This window comes from Hylobates moloch, unplaced genomic scaffold (assembly GCF_009828535.3).
Source record: "Hylobates moloch isolate HMO894 unplaced genomic scaffold, HMol_V3 SCAFFOLD_6, whole genome shotgun sequence".
NCBI classification, from domain to species: domain Eukaryota; kingdom Metazoa; phylum Chordata; class Mammalia; order Primates; family Hylobatidae; genus Hylobates; species Hylobates moloch.
The window spans coordinates 35,190,850-35,208,774 of record NW_026652281.1 but is presented as its reverse complement, the minus strand read 5'-3'; the positions used below and the strand labels follow the sequence as shown (position 1 = coordinate 35,208,774).

General features: G+C 34.2%; 1 protein-coding gene across 4 annotated transcripts in view; it reads left to right on the top strand.

Moving 5' to 3' along the window:
• Positions 1–17,925, top strand: part of YTHDC2 (YTH N6-methyladenosine RNA binding protein C2) — an 81,042-nt gene that overhangs the window by 11,730 nt on the left and 51,387 nt on the right. For 3 of the 4 annotated variants that reach the window (XM_032156648.2, XM_032156649.2, XM_058440604.1), the window contains 7 exons: positions 1,000–1,199; positions 7,267–7,433; positions 8,696–8,798; positions 10,307–10,463; positions 13,728–13,835; positions 15,651–15,799; positions 17,055–17,190. In XM_032156648.2, the coding sequence (XP_032012539.1) occupies positions 1,000–1,199; positions 7,267–7,433; positions 8,696–8,798; positions 10,307–10,463; positions 13,728–13,835; positions 15,651–15,799; positions 17,055–17,190 (1,020 nt within the window). The remainder of the gene's footprint in view (positions 1–999; positions 1,200–7,266; positions 7,434–8,695; positions 8,799–10,306; positions 10,464–13,727; positions 13,836–15,650; positions 15,800–17,054; positions 17,191–17,925) is intronic. The other variant, XM_058440605.1, reaches the window with a different exon arrangement.

Sequence of the window (17,925 nt, the reverse complement as noted above, 5' to 3'; positions counted from 1 at the left end):
CGGGTATTTGACTCCAGGGACTAGACTTTCATATATTATGCTGCCATAACACACTAATAAGTGAGATTTTGAACTGGGGCTTTAGCTCTGGTAAGAGATTGGACAGAGTCTTCAGTACATTAAGTTGCTCAAAGGTAGATAGATAATGTATTTGGGTTATAAAATAAAGATGTAATTTTACTGTTTGGAAAGATCACTTCCCTAGTAAGGAAACTGTTTACTGCCTATAGTGATAAAATTTACATAGTTATTATTGTCTGTTGGAATAGATCAGCAGAATATAGAAAATATGTGGTCCTAGATATCAAAGAACTTGCACTTTAAATACAGGCACACAAACATATTTTGAGCTACATGAATATAAAACATTTCATACCTCTTCTTTATTCCTATCTGTTTAGTTAAATGTGGATGTTGGCTAAAATACTCCATTAGGAAATTTGTTAACATTAGGACCCTTATATTTAACACATAATTATTCTATTTGATCACTTAATCTTACATGTATAACATTAAACATATATGGGGTTTTTTTTGTAATATGTTTTCGTAATGTACGTGATCTTATAAGTATAATGTACATTATTTCCTACTATAAAAATTTAATTTTCCATGAAATTATTGATAGAAATTTATAACAAGCCTAAAAATCATTTAGATTATCAAGGTTGTTTTATTTTTAGTAGTTGTTGAATGATTTATCGATTTTTAAACATTATGTACCAGAAATATGTCTGAGAGGTTCGCTTTCTAATTGATATTGAAATTTGTAACATGTTCAGTGAGAATAGTATGTGTAAGAGTACAACAATTGAGATACTGCTTGACAACTTTATATAGACTGAGTAGAGAAGAAAACATTTGAAAGGAATTATGTTAGAAATTATCTCTTTTGGCATGTTTTTCTAGGTTTGGCAAAAAAAATTACTTATTTTTATTTTTAACACTTCTTTTTCAGTGTTGATCATACATTTTTTGTTCTTTTATTCATTTTCAAAGAAAACCGGGAAATGAGCAAGACAAGTGGGCGACTCAACAATGGCATACCTCAGATTCCAGTGAAAAGAGGAGAATCCGAATTTGATTCTTTTAGGCAGTCTTTACCAGTGTTTGAGAAACAGGAAGAAATTGTTAAAATAATTAAGGAAAATAAAGTAGTTTTGATTGTAGGAGAAACTGGGTCTGGAAAGACCACACAGGTTTGTTTCTTTTTTGTTGTTTATAGAAAAAAAAAAAAAAATATATATATATATATATATAGTCCCATATTATAATTTTATATCAAATTTACACTGCGTATGTTTAAAAAAACAGAAAAAGAAACTTGTGGTTATTATAGTAATGGTTATTTCAGAAATAAATTACTATTGGAATGTGTTTGGAGAATTTGTAGGAAGAAAATGTTTTAAATAATTTACTTTTTTTTAAACTAGTGCATAAGGCCTTTATTTAAACAGAGGTGGGAAAGTGATTTGGTATCATGGAAAGAAGATGGGCTTTGGCCTTGAGTTTAGATTTCAGTTCCCTCAGTTATTGAAGTTCTAGGCTCTTTTTGTAACCTCTGTGAGCCAGAGTTCTCATTTATAAAATGGGACTAATCATTGCAACCTTTCACAGTGAGGTGTAGAGATGATCTCTGTAAAGTGCCTAGCATAGCATTTTGCATATACGAACCAAAGTAAAAGCAGTAATAACAAATATTAATATAAAGTTGACTGTAGAATGGAATTAATATGATAGGTTTGACTTGCATTTTTAGAATCAAAGTACCTCCTTATGAAGTTTCACTCATAGGATAACAGATTGGAAGTAGTAAGTATGACATCACATGACTCTTGTGTACATTCTTGCAGCATTTCAGCTTAAAATTACTAAAATTAGTTTGCTTTTAATAGAGGTTCAGATAAAATAATAAACAGAATATTTGTAGGTTTTCTTCTTTTAGGGACATAATTTTGCTTTTGACAATTGCCTAAAATTTCCTATGATTATATTGGTTAGTTTAATAGGCTTAGTAGATAAGGCAAGGTGGGAGGAGAAGTTGACTATAAACTTTACCAGTTTTTTATTTGAAGGACTTAAACATTTTTAAAGAATTATATCTGTTTATCCTTAAAACTTGATCCTGTAAAACTGAATAGTTAAAAACATGATGAAATTTTTTTCTGAAGACAATATACAAGATCTTTCTTTAGCATGAGTGTTTCTTTTTGAGACCGAGTCTCTGTCTGTCACCCAGGCTGGAGTGCAGTGGTGCTATCTCGGCTCACTGCAACCTCTGCCTCCCAGGTTCAAGCAATTCTCCTGCCTCAGCCTCCTGAGTAACTGGGATTACAGGCACCTGCCACCATGCCTGACCCAGCACGAGTGCTTTTATGATTAAGTGAAATTCCATGGAGTTACTCCAGAGAATTTGTTTAGCTGTCTTAGATTGTTATAATTTTTTTAGGATGAGTAATTTTGCCATTAAGTATTAATTGTAGCAGTTCTAATTATATAGAATAGAGATTATGGAAGTTTCGATAAAATGTAATAAATAGGTCTTTGTTTAAATTATTTGAATGTCCTTGCTAATGCTATCTATATATGAGAATTATGGATGCCTGTTTTCACAATTATGTGTATCATTTTACTAGGGGTGAAAGGATGCTTGAGAATTTAATTCGTAAATATGATACTCTTTGCTTTTTAAGAAGAAACTATTAATTTAATGAGTTCAAACCTGAGAAATAATTTTGTCCTATTTAAAGAGTTAATTAAAATACTAATGTTTTTATTCTTTGAAATATAAAATAAAACAGAATGTAAGTAGTATTTTATGTTGCCTTTAATGGTATTAGGAAGTTAAGAGATTTTTGAATATTTTTTCTTATTTGTGTTCATTGTGTGAAACTTGAACATTGTGGAAAATATTTTATAGAAGGTGGAAGCTTTTTTTTTTCTTTTGAGACAGGGTTTCACTCTGTCGCCCAGGCTGGAGTGCAGTGGCGTGCAGCCTCCACCTCCTTAGCTCCAGCAATTCTCCTCCCTCAGCCTCCCAAGTAGCTAGGACTATAGGTGCATGCCACCATGCCCAGGTAATTTTTAAATTTTTTGTAGAGACGAGGTTTCAACATGTTGCCCAGGCTGGTCTCGGACTCCTGGGTTCAAGCGATCAACCTGCCTTGGCCTCCCAAAGTACCAGGATTACAGGCATGAGCTACCATGCCTGGCCAGAAAATGAAAGATTTTAAATTCTCCTGCCACCCTGTGTCACTGCATTACTGTCAGAATCTCCAAATATATGCTCGTGGGCTTTTGTTTGTTTGTTTGTTTTTGGTGGTAGTGGTGGTGGGGGGTTTGTATGTTTTGTTTTTATTCTCTTTACAGCATTGTTATATATTGGTTTTTTAACATAGGCTAAGAACACATAATTTTGCATCTTGATTTTTTTTCACTTAACAGATTTGGATATTTTTCCAAGTCATTGCCTATAGATATGCCTCTTTGTCTAAACAACTGCACAGTATTCCTGAACATTTTTGTAATGATAATAAACAATGGCGAAAAATGACACTTTACTGTTTGCTGAGTTATATAAGAGTTGTCTGATTTCAACTTCTCAATAATTTCAAGACATGGAGGTTTTATCTTTTTACAGATGAGGAATAAAAATTAAAACTTACGGATGTTAATCTACTGTAGTTAACATAGCTAAGAAGTGATAGAGTAGGAATCTTTCTCTTATATTGTACTTACTTGTATCCTAATATTTCTTTTGCTTATTTGTAGAAATGTTTCAATAGGATAAATTTCCTAGAAGTGGAAATGCCAGATCAAGGATATGGCAGTTAAAATTTTTAATAGCTAGATTCACTGGTTATGTTCCATAACTCTCAAAAAGAGTTAACATATTTCTGTGCTGAAAGTATTGAAATTTCTTGTTTCTGTAAAGCTTGGGCAAGAATGGATATAATTTTTTAAATGTTTTTCAAGCTGATAAGCAAAAAATAATATTTTAACTTGCATTTTGTTGATTCTTAGTTATCTTTTATTTGCCTCTTACTGTTTATCTTCTGAGTTCCTTATTTTTATTCTTTTTGGCTTATTAATTTTTGATTTATTTTTTAGAGTGCTTTATTATATATTATAGATGCATGTCTGTTGACTGTTAAACATCTTAAAAATGATTTCTCCCAATTTTTTGTTTACTTTTTACCTTCGTTTATGGTATCTTGTTCAGTAGTTTTACGTTTTTATTTAGTCAGATCTGTCGATATTTTTCTAGGGCTTTGGGGCATGTTAAGAGAGGCAGTTCCTACCCTAAGATTAATGGACATTTTCTGTATTTATTTACTTAGAGGTGGGGTATCACTATGTTTCCCAGGCTGGAGTGCAGTGACTATTCACAGAGTTGATTATAGCTCACTGTAGCCTTGAACTCTTGGCCTCAAGGGATCCTCCTGCTTCTACCTCCTAAGTAGCTGGAACTATAGGTCCATACCACTATACCTGGCTCTTCCTATGTTTTATTCTAATAGTTTTATATTGTTTAAAAAATTCATCTGAAATTTATTTTATTGTATTATATCAGGTAGGAATTTTACTTTTTCTTCATGTTATTTCCAGCTCAAATACAACTTTTATTTAAAAATCTGTCCTTTCCCCCCACCTCCCCTACCCAATTTAAGATGCTATTTTTGACCAAATACTAACTTTCTATAGTACCAGGGTCTGTTTCTAAAATTTTTCTTATGTATCTTCAATCTCATTATCTATTCCTGCACTAGGATTCTGCTTTTTGTTGTTTACAGTGTAAGCATAATATTCTTCTTCATTATCTTTTACCTTTTGTAGTGGTTACCCTAGAGTTTGCAATATACATTCACAACTATACCAAGTCCACTTTTAAATAACACTATACCACCTTACAGGTAGTGTGAGTACCTTAAATAAGAAAATAACCCTAATTCCTCCCTCCTGTCCCTTGTATTATTGCTGTCATTCATTTCACTTATATGTAACCATGCGTAAACATACATGTACACACACATAAGATAAATACATACATAATCAACTACATTGTTGCTATTATTATTTTGAACCAATTGTTATGTGTTAGATCAATTAAGATTACAAAAAATAAAAGTTAAAAAATTTTTTTTTTACCTCCATTTATTCCTTCTTTAGTGTTCTTTCATTATGAAGATTCAAGTTTCTGGCCTATGTTATTTTTCTTTCTCTGTAAAGAACTTAAAAACATTTCTTGCAAGGCTGTGGTCTACTGACAACAAATTCCCTCAATTTGTATTCATCTGAGAAAGTTTTCATTTCTTCTTCATTTTTGAAGGATGATTTTGCAAGGTACAAAATTCTAGGATGGTGTTTCTGTTCCCTCTGCCCGCCCCCCCCCCCAACTCTTTCTGTCCGCTCTTTTCTTGCATAGTGTCTGAGGAAAACTTGGATGTAATTCTTACCTTGGTTCCTTTGTAGGTAAGGGTTTTCCCCCCTCTCTGGCTTCTTTTAGGATTTTTCAGAAGATCTCTTTGATTTTCTGTAGTTTGAAAATGATACACTTACCTTCTCTTTTAAAATATTTGTTGGTGGTACTTATGCATTTATGCTTCTGGATGCGGGGTTCTGACCCACAGACCCTGACCCAGTGATGGATGAGAGACATACACTGACACAGATGTTTGGTCTGGGCCACTCACAGACACCAAGGAAGGTGCTCTAAAGAGTTGTAGCTGCGGCCCTATCAGCCAGCGAAGCTCACGTTTATTCAGTATAGATTAAATGACAAAGGTCTTGAGTAGACACCACTAGAGGGTAATTGACATTGCGGACCTCCTGAGTAGAGAGCAGTTATGCACCGGCGGTTGATTAAAGGTTGGTCTTAGGACCACATGAGTAAACAGGCTATTTAGATAAACTTCTCTGTGTCTAGGAGCTCAGCTTTTAAGAGAATTCAGCTGCCTTCAGCCAAACACTTTATGCAAACCCCCAGGCATTCCAAGAGGGTTTTTGTTTATTTCCTATAATTTTACAATTTCTCTCACCATCCTGACCGAACCCCCACATCTGGATGAACTAATCAAGTTTAAAAAAAAAAATCCTAGGGGCTAACACATGTATGAAAAGGTGTTTTCTTTTACTCACAGTTAAAAAAATGAAAATAGAAACAATTATATTTTTTAACTATAAGATTGGCAGAAGTTAAAAAATTGATGATACCAAGTATTTGTATGGGTGTTGGAAGGCAGCTCTTCTGCTTTGTTGCTTTGTTGGTAGGAGTATAAATTGTTTTGGGGAGCAATTTGATAATTTTTTAAATCTAAATTAAAAATTTATTTACTCCTTGACTCAGCATTTTCGCTACTGGTGATTTCACTGCTAGTACATATATCTTTCTAAAACTCTGGAGATAGGCGGTTACTGAAGTGTTGTTTATAATATCAAGCAACAACATCAATAACAAACCTAAAAAACTGGAAGTTACTTAAATGTTTAATCATTTGTTAAATTATAGCATATCCATGAGATGGAATATGCAGCTGTTAAAATGGGCTAGGTAGATCTAGTATGTTATGTGAAAACTGCAAATTACACACATTAAGTACAGTCATTACTTTGCATGGATAAAAAACGTTCATATACGCAAATATTCTGGGTTGTGTAAAACTTTTTTTTTCTTGAAAGATTTCATAAGTAACAGTAGTTACTTTTATGGAGAAGATATAAGGGCATTGGTGGTAGGGAGTAGGTAAGATTTTGATTTTAAATCTTTCCAACCTGTTTGAATTTTATTTATAAAAAAGTATCTACAACCCTGGATTATAGGCTATTTTTGATTTTCTATGCTTTTCATTATTTAAAAAAATCCCACTGGAATTTTTATTTTTATTTCATTGACTTTATGGAATAATTTGGGGAGAAGTTAACATTTTTACAGCATTGATTATCCCCATCCATGAATATGGCATATTTTCTTTATGTATTCAGGTCTTCTTTTATGTTTTTCCAGTAGCATTTTATAATCTTCATGTAAACCTTAAATATTCCTGGATATATTTGATTTTAGATATTTTAGCTTTAGTTTCTATTGTGAGCAAGATCTTTTCAAATTACATTTTTTAGCTGATTACTAGTTACATGAATGTTGTTGATTTTATGATTATATTTGGACTTGTTATAGAACTTCTTTAATGGTTTTTCAGTTGATTCACTTATATTTTTTTGTACTATGTGATCATGTCATCTTACAGTATTTTAAAACTTTTGTTTCAGATTCCTCAGTTCCTTTTAGATGATTGCTTTAAAAATGGTATCCCCTGCCGTATATTTTGTACTCAACCAAGACGATTGGCAGCTATTGCTGTGGCTGAAAGAGTTGCCGCAGAGAGAAGGGAAAGGATTGGTCAAACAATTGGTTATCAGATCCGATTAGAAAGCAGGTAAAAACAGTTCTCATGTATCTTCTCTTTTATCATGCTTAAAAAAGACTATGTATATTTCACTAAAAATAGAGGATGTGTTAGTTGAAAAGTTAGATGATCATTTTGCTCCAAGTAAGTCTACATCAGGATATTGAAGTTGTCTAAATCTAGAGAAGTATTGAATGAAGAGTTTGAAAAAGACTTTGAACCATAGATAAAAATTCCATTTCAGGCAGGACGCGATGGCTCACGCCTGTAATCCCAGTACACTGGGAGGCCAAGGCAGGTGGATCACCTGAGGTCAGGAGTTCGAGACCAGCCTGACCAACATGGAGAAACCCTGTCTCTACTAAAAAAAAAAAATACAAAATTATCCGGGCTTGGTGGTGCATGCCTGTAATACCAGCTACTCGGGAGGCTGAGGCAGGAGAATTATTTGAACCCAGAAGGTGGAGGTTGTGGTGAGCTGAGATTGCACCATCGCACTCCAGCCTGGGCAACAAGAGCGAAACTCTGTCTCAAAAAAAAAAAAAATTCCGTTTCGTTGTTTCGTGATCATAGTTATTTTACCTCTTTGAGCCTCAGTGTCCTCATCTATAAAATGAGTCAAAGAAAAGCATCTAGAGTACAGGTTTGATGTGAAGTTTATAGTGAACACTCAGTAACTGTTAGTGAATTTATTATCAGTAGTAGTATAAATTGAGCATCTTAAATCCAAAAATCTGAAATCCAAGATGCTAAAAAATCTAAAACTTTTTGAGTGCCAACATGACACTCAAAGGAAATGCTCGTTAGAGCATTTTGGATTTATGATTTTCAGATTTGGGATGCTCAACTGGAGGTATTCTAAAATCTGGAAAAATCTGAAACCTAAAATCCTTTCTGTCTCAAGCATTTTGGATAAGGGATACTCAGTATATGTAGTATTAGTAATGCCTTCTTGACAAGTAGTACTTTTTTTATTCACAGTGGTGATTAAAAAATCTGATTCCATTTGCAACATACTTTATCCGCAAGCAAAAAGTACTTAAGGTTTTGTTTTGTTTTTAGAGCAGCTTAGGTTCTTTAACAAAATATGTCACTTAATATAAAAGGCTGTTGTCAGGCAGTTTCACATAACTGCAAAACCACATAGCTTTACTAATAAACTGTACATACTAGTACACTATTATATTAGTAATATTTATTAAAATGTGTACGAGGCCAGCATTTAATGTGATTATATTTTAGTTACATGAAAGACTTGCAATTGTGCATTTTATTTTGCTTTTTTTTAAAAGGGTTTCTCCAAAGACACTTCTGACATTTTGTACTAATGGAGTATTGCTTCGTACATTGATGGCAGGAGATAGTACGTTGTCGACTGTGACACATGTTATCGTGGTAAGAATATTGCTGAATTTGTCATATGTAACTCAGATTGCTTAAAATTTAAATACATATGCCGTTTCAGGATAGTCTCAAAAAATTTAAATACATAATTACATTTTCGGAATAGGGTAGAAAAGAGAACCAACTTATTCTTTTGAACAGGCTGTAATGATCAAGTTCTCTTTTGTCTATAATTATTAGAAATATTTTGTATTACAAAAATAATAAAACCATCAGACTTTATTGAGGGAAAATAAAATAAGCAGGTAGTTTTAAAAAATGTGCTTTTCATATATGAAAATGATGCATGCACTTAGAGTTCTCAGAAAAGGGAGTTTTCTTTTATCTCTATATTTGGTCATTTGATCCCTTCGTTAATATCATATATTTCCCAATGATAGGGATATACTAATAAACTCCATGATTAAGCCGCTAAATTAACTAACTGCTGATGAACTAAGTTGATGAGTTTACCCGTTTGTTAAGGAATTCTAAGCTTTTATCTAGTTTGTGTCAAAAAAAAATTAGATTAAGTTTTATAAGCTTGGAATAAGCAGCTTTTAGAAACTTACCCAAACCAAAGGATGCACTTCGTAAGGTCTGATGCTAAAAGAAACATATTTAAATAGATTTTTTATGTATTAAAAGCACATTAAATTGGACTTCACTTATAATTTTTTGTAGTTTTATATTTTGTGGGAAAAAAGGGCAATATAGACAGCTCTCTGTATCTGTGGGTTCCATGACTATGGATTCAAACAACTGCAGGTTGAAAACATTTAAAAAAATATTGTGTCTGTATTGAACATGTACAGACTTTTCTTGTCGTTATTCCCTAAAGAATATAGTGTAACTATTTATCTAGCATTAGATTTAAAGTGTATGAGGCTGGGCGCGGTGGCTCACGCTTGTAATCCCAGCACTTTGGGAGGCCGAGGCGGGCGGATCACGAGGTCAGGAGATCGAGACCACGGTGAAACCCCGTCTCTACTAAAAATACAAAAAATTAGCCGGGCGTGGTGGCGGGTGCCTGTAGTCTCAGCTACTCGGAGAGGCTGAGGCAGGAGAATGGCGTGAACCCGGGAGGTGGAGCTTGCAGTGAGCCGAGATTGCGCCACTGCACTCCAGCCTGGGCGACAGAGCGAGACTCCGTCTCAAAAAAAAAAAAAAAAAAAAAAAAAAGATTTAAAGTGTATGGAAGGATTTGCATAGGATATTTGCAAATACTATCCATTTTTTTTTTAATCAGGGACTTGAGCATCCATGAATTTTGGCATGGGTGAAGGCCCTGGAACTATTCACCCACAGATGCCAAGGGACAACTTTACTTTGTCATCTACATTTCATTGTTAATGTCTAATTATTCTGAAATTCCTGTAATACAAAATTTTCATGAATATTGATTGGTCTTGTCCACATTTAATTTGAACTAGTGTGAAACCCAGTGGTGCCATTGTTTTAAAGACTTAGTCATCAATAATGTTTTAACTGTTCCATGGTTTTATTTCTGTTTACTACAGGATGAAGTGCATGAAAGGGATCGATTTAGTGATTTTTTACTTACAAAGTTAAGAGATTTGTTGCAAAAGCACCCAACTTTGAAACTAATTCTTTCTAGTGCTGCCTTGGATGTAAATCTCTTTATAAGATATTTTGGAAGTTGTCCAGTGATATATAGTAAGTTAAATTGTCAGATTTCTTCTATAATTTTTATGAAAGAACACTTTTGGACATTATTTATCCTAACAGAAACTGGGGAATGTTCTGAAGTAGAGGCCATCTAATACCGTTCCCCCTGAAATAGGCTTAATTGTCACTTCTTTCTGTTTTCAACTTCTCCTTTTCTATCAACAGCTCTTTGGTATTGTGTAGTGAGCCTAATTCTCTTACCTTAAAAGGAAATATGCCTTATTTTCACTTTGTGTTCCCTCTTAAATTGTCCTGTAACTATTTCCCTTTATTGGTAGATATCTTTGAAAAGTAGTCTATACTCCCATGTTTTACTTCACATTCACTTCTGAAAATGCTAAAACAACTTTTGCCCTTGTCCTTTATTAAAAACTGATTTTGCCACCAGTCTTTAAAAAAATGATAAATTCGTCTTCAAAAAATACAAAAGTTAGGCCGGGCATGGTGGCTCACGCCTGTAATCCCAGCACTTTGGGAGGCCAAGGCGGGTGGATCACGAGGTCAGGAGATCGAGACCATCCTGGCTAACACAGTGAAACCCCATCTCTACTAAAAATACAAAAAATTAGCCGGGCATGGTGGCAGACACCTGTAGTCCCAGCCACTCACGAGGCTGACGCAGGAGAATGGCGTGAACCCAGGAGGTGGAGCTTGCAGTGAGCCGAGATTGTGCCACTGTACTCCAGCCTGGGTGACAGAGCAAGACTCCATCTCGAAAAATAAATAAATAAAAATACAAAAGTTCTGTTTACTTCGATGAAATGATACAAAAACATATAGAGAAAAAGTTCACAATTGCCCCTATCCTTGTTCTATGTCCTACTTTTCTGATTTATGGATGTTAACAGTGTTATATATATTCGTTCTTACTTAATGTAAGAACACAAATGTATACAAATATATACATATTTATAATATTTACAAAAATTGGTTTTATGGATTTATGATTTATGGATGTTGACAGTGTTTTATATGTATTCGTTCTTCATGCTCACAAAAATGTATGCAAATATATACACATTTATAACGTTTACAAAAATTGGTTTTATAAAAATGAGCACATGGCTAATACATTATTTGCAATTTGCTTTATCATGAACAGTTTTCCAGTTTAGTAACCCTGGATCTCTTTCTTTATTTTAAGCAGCTGCATAATAAAGTATTTCATAATATTGATGTACTGTATTTATTTAACCATTTCTTTATTTGTGGATATTCAAGTTGGTTCTAGATCCCCCGCCTCGCCCCTGCCAACAGTGTTGTAATGAACATCCTTTTACATATGTCCTGATGTACTGGATTTCTAGGGATAGATTTCTGAAAGTGAATTTGCTAAATAAGAGTATATCTATTTTTAATTTTAACAGCTTTTGCCATTTTACTTTTCAAAAGGCTGAAATGATTTACATTTCTGAAGTGTATAGGGTTATTTGTTTGAATTTTTACCAGTGTCGTTTGACATTAACCTAATTGCCAATCTGATACTCAAATTTTAGGCAAAAATCTTACTTAACTTTTCTGTGGTATCTTTTATTGTTGGCTCTCTCTCTATTTTTTTTTTTTTGTGTGAAATGCTCAGATGCTGTAATCTGTTTGATAACATTGCTGCTTCTGAACCTCATTCTTCATTATATGCCATGCTTTCTCAGTGTTCCCTGTGGGCTTCTCTTCTTTTACGTGGTGCTTAAATAATGGTTTTCTCTAGAATTATTCCCTTGATCCATTTCCTTTTTTTTTCTGTTTGTTCCGACTTCCTTCCTTCCTTTCCCACTACTCCCATCCTCATTTCCTGCCCCATGCTATACTCTACTAGGTTTTGGAGATGCATAGTTTCCCTGGAAGCTCTCATTTATGCTCTGGGCTTCTGTTTTTTTGTTTTATACTGATGACTTCTGAATATTTTCAGTTGTTCTCCAGAGCTGTGGATTTAGATACTTCTAATATGCCCCAAACTGAATACTTCATCTCTTCTGGAAAACCCTTTTCTCTTCTTGTGTTACCTGTCTTAGTTAATCATACTACTATTGACCTAATCACCTGAATCACAAACCTATAAGTTCTTAACTCCTTGTAATAATCTTGGGTGATCAGGGACATCAGATCTGTACCTATGCTAATTGAAAGCTCGTTTCTCATTTTACATGCCTAAAACCAAACCCCATTTCCCACCAGCAAACCTGTTCTTTTCAGCTTTCTTTGTTACCTCAGAGAATGACATTATCATTCAGATTTGCAAGCCAGACATCCAAGGACTATATTTGACACTTTCTTATTTTTTTTTACATATCCAGTATAATGCTGAGTTCTACGGATTTTACCTCCCGACTAGCTCTAGAAATTGTCTGCTTCTTTTTGGTTTTCACTGTTATTAATCTCATTCAGGTTAACCTGAACTATTGCAGTAGCTGCTACTTGGTTTGACGTAGCATTCTGCTGTCTTTTAAATCCGTTCTCCATATTGCAGTCAGAGTGGTCTTCTCTGAAGTAGAATTCTGATGATGTCGAGCACTTTCCTGAACTTAAATATTTGAATGACTTTTACCTCAGGATAAAGACATAAACCCTTAGTAAGTCTTATCTTTTCCTCTTACCTCATCTTGAACGATATCCTTCTCCATTCGCCCACTCCCACCATTTTTCAAGTAAGTTGGCCTTTTAGTTCCTTGAAACACCTTTAGGTCCTTGAAACTCCTTTCTAGCACAGGGACTTTGCACATGCTGTTTTTCATCGTCATTATACACTTTTTATTCTTTTCATATGGCTTTGTTGTTTTGTTTATCTTCTTGTTTCTCAGTTTCTTAGTGAGGATACTTTTCTTGATGCTGTCAAATCCCCCGTTATATACTGTCATGATGTCTTGTATCTCAGGACTTTTCACAACTCTATATTTACCTTCATATTCTGGATTTTTGGATTAATTTCTGTCTCTTCTGCTAGCTTGCCTCCAGGGAACAGGAAATAGCTCTGTTTACTCTTACCATTTCTGCTTATAATACAAATGATATCGATGCCAGACACATGATAAGTAGGTAGTAAACACTAGAGGAAAAAACCCAAGCACATGAACAGTTGTCTAATAGTTGTTTGTAAGTCAAAGTTATAGTTAAAGGACAATATTATAAGAGTCACTTGAACTGTGAAATTGCTTTTGGATATTATACTCAGATTCATTAACTTCGGATTTTCATGTTTTTATGTGAATTTTCTCTAAGATGCAAGTTGAGTATTTAATTTTTTTTTTTATTATTTAGTACAGGGAAGACCATTTGAAGTAAAAGAAATGTTTCTGGAAGATATTTTAAGAACAACTGGATATACAAACAAAGAAATGTTAAAATACAAAAAGGAAAAACAGCAAGGTAAATTTTTTAATAAAAGAAATATAAAAGAAATTACTATTGATAATGACTTTGACTCCACCTTTACATTGTGAAAGTACAAGGACACTTGAAAGTGTTTTTCTCTTGTATATAATTGTGTAACATTGTATTGGAATATTGTCCCAAGTATACCTTTGCTTTCCGGTTTGTGTCCAGAAGTTATAATCTATGGAGAGAAACTGAAAGTGGGTGCCAGAGTTGAGGTGTCTGTATCCAAAGATTCAGCCACCTTTTAAGGAGATAGAAGAGTATATGCTGGCTGCCCACAGCATATCACAGGGAAGGACTGGGAAGTGAATGGGAGGGAGCGAAAAAAGTAGTATGTGAGTAATAACAAACTCAACTTTGATAAAAATGTTGAGTTTTCCAAATCTTGATGATGTTACAGGATTTCATTGATACTTTGAATTTAGCATTATTTACCTGTTAATATATCTCTTGTAATGACTTATATTTCAACTTTTGAATTAGGGTTCAGATTTCTTTTTCTTAATTTTAACTTCATTATTCATCATAGAAGACTTGGCTTCAAGCTTTGATACCTTGTTTATTCTGTATGCCCTTGGACAAAAATCTGAACTCCTTTGGATTCTCCCCTTGAAACATGTAATCAGCAATGCTGATTTCACTGGGCAGCACTGAATTACTGATATGTAAGTTGTAAAACTGCTAGATCTTGAAACTTAAAAAAAAAAAAAAAATTTTTTTAGAGACAGGGTCTTGTTCTATCACTCAGGCTGGAGTGCAGTGGTGCAATCATGGCTCACTGCAGCCTCGACCTCCTGGTCTCAAGGGATCCTCCCATCTCATCCTCTTGAGATGTAGACCACTGTGCCCAACTAATTTTTTAAATATTTTGTAGAGACGCAGTCTTGTTATACTGCCCAGGCTGGTCTTGAACTCCTGGCCTCAAGCGATCCTCTTGCCTCAGCCTCTTAAAGTGGAATTACAGGCATGAGCCACCAGGTCCAGCTGAAACATTTGAAGATGAAAATTATATATAATTGTATCGCGAAAAACTAGCATGGTGCTAGAACTTCAACAAATGGTTTTCTACAAAGTGCTGTATGAATATTGGTCATTGATTTAAACAATAGATTTAACATGGATAAAAATACTCTTAATTCTGGACTTACTTAGAAGTAAACTTATTAGTAGGACTTATAAGTTTATATCTATTATCAATCTACATCTATTATTAATAGATGAATACATGAATGTATTAGCCCGTTTTCACAATGCTGTAAAGATACTACCTGAGACTTGGTAATTTATAAAGAAAAGAAGTTTAATTGACTCACAATTCTGCATGGCTGGGGAGGCCTCAGGAAACTTAGTCATGATGGAAGGCAAAGGGGAAGCAAGGACCTTCTTTACATGGCAGCAAGAGAGAGAAGTGCAAGCAAGGGAAATGCCAGATGCTTATAAAACCATCAGATCTCCCGAGAACTCACTCACTATCATGAGAACAGCATGGGGGAAACTGCTCCTATGATCCAATCACCTCGCACCAGGTCTTTCCCTCAACAACTGGGGATTATAATTCAAGATGAGATTTGGGTGGAGACATAAAGCCTAACCATATCAATGAAGTTTTCAAGCAGTTTCATGTGTCTTTATGTTTCAGCATAACACATTTTATATTGTATATTCTTAATATACTTTTTAAAAGTAACTAGAGAATAAGACCAACTTTTAAGAGATACCAGATTCACATAATTTATTTAAACAAAGGAATACATTTCAAAAAGGAAATGATTTGTCTACATATTCTTTCTTTGGTAATTAATTTAGAAGAGAAACAACAAACCACACTTACAGAATGGTACTCAGCTCAAGAAAATAGTTTGAAGCCTGAATCTCAGAGGCAGAGAACTGTTCTAAATGTGACTGATGAGTATGACTTCCTGGATGATGGTGGTGATGCTGTCTTCAGTCAGCTGGTATGAACTCCCTGGTTTCCCACTGATATTTTGTGTGAAAATTGTGTAGGTTAAAGAACATTTTATGAGCTTATAATTTTTTTTTTTTTTTTTTATGAGGTGGAGTCTCACTCTGTGGCCCAGGCTGGAGTGCAGTGGCGTGATCTCGGCTCACTGAAGCGCCGCCTTCCGGGTTCACGCTGTTCTCCTGCCTCAGCCTCCCGAGTAGCTGGGACTACAGGCGCCCGCCACTGTGTCCCGCTAATTTTTTGTATTTTTAGTAGAGACAGGGTTTCACTGCGTTAGCCAGGATGGTCTTGATCTCCTGATCTCATAATCCACCCACCTCAGCCTCCCAAAGTGCTGGGATTACAGGAATGAGCCGCCGTGCCCAGCCAAGAGATTGTAATTTTTTACTGCATAGTTGAATGGTAATTCTCTTGGTTTTAGACTACAACCAGTTTTTCAGAGCAACTTTCTACTCTTTAAAAAAATAATTTACCCTTTTTTTGAGCATGTGATAGTATGTAATGCAGATATGCTTGCAGTTTTCTACCAGTGTTTAAAGTTGTAATGTATCCAAATGAACTGTCCATGAGTTTTTAAAAATACTTTTAGAGAATATTTAAAAATTGGTAATAAAAATTGTTATTTAACATCTTTATAGATATGCACACTAAATATACTATGTATATTATGATATATATCTTATACGTTTATAGGATTATAACACATGCTATATATAAAAACATATAGTATAGACTTATTTGGGTCATGGAACAGCATTTTGACCATGTATATTTGTGGTTCTTAAGACTGGCTGTACATTCTGTCACCTGAGGGGCTTTTAAAGCCCTATGGAATCTGGCACCTTACCAACGAGAGATTGTGATGCACTTGCTCTGGGGTGGGACCTGGCATCAGTATTAAAAAGCTCCAGGTGATAACTTCCCTTGATGTGCAGTTGGGAGAGAGAACTACTGATCTGTATGTGCATTTAACAACATCATATTGGAAGCACAGTTAACATTGTGACTGATCATAGTCCTTTGTTGAGAAACTCATTCTCAGATAAAAGTTGAATATAAGGACTAGATACCGTATTGTGAGTGATAATATTTGTGATGAAAGGAGAAATTTTTTTATGTCAAAGCCTTTGCTATAGTATCAGGATTAGTAGCCTTATGGCCATTGTGGCCATCTTATGTTCTTTGCAAGCAAATGTTACATTATTAGGTAATTTATGATAATTTATGATTTTTACTGTTTTTTGTAGACTGAAAAAGATGTGAATTGCCTTGAACCATGGTTAGTAAAGGAAATGGATGCTTGTCTTTCTGATGTATGGCTACATAAAGATATTGATGCCTTTGCTCAGGTCTTTCATCTCATTTTAACTGAAAATGTTAGTGGTAAGTTTATTTTAATTTTAAAAAATTACCCTTGCAGTTATTTGTGGTGGAAGTATAGTTTAATTCAAACCTATGTACTACCAATAATTGCACAAACAAAAATTTTATTTTTTAGGAGTATTTATTTTATTTCAAATGCACAAATCAGGATCTTCTTACTAGCATAGCATAGTAGAAATAAATATTGTGTTAAATCAGATTCTTAAGCTAATGTCTCCATTGCAGTTTGAAGAGCTATGTGATTATATGACAATTATGTGCAAAAACGCTGTTATGTGTATGTGTTGTGTATATGCTCTTGTCTTTCCCTTCCTTGGAAGGGATTTAGATGTCAAGTATTTATTCTTTCACCTAAACCCGAATTGATTACTTTCTTCTTGAAATATTTTACTCAGTTAACTTCCAGTATTTCATTCTTGGCTTATTTTCTTCTTATTTCCCTAGCTCTAACTTCTTGGTTTTCTTGGCAAGATCTTTTTCATTTTTTCTAATCTGCAAATATGAAATCTGCTAGGTCTCAATCCTTAAGACCTTAATTCTATGTATACTTACTCCTTAAGTGGATCTCAAATAGTCATTGCTTTAAATATCTATTTTAAATGGCCCCTAACTTTATGTCTCCAGACCTCACCTACCCCTGATTTAAATATACCTTATCACTTGTTATCTCCATTTGGATGTCTGTTAGGTGAATAAAATTGGATATGCCTTAAACAACTTCTGATCCCCTCCCTA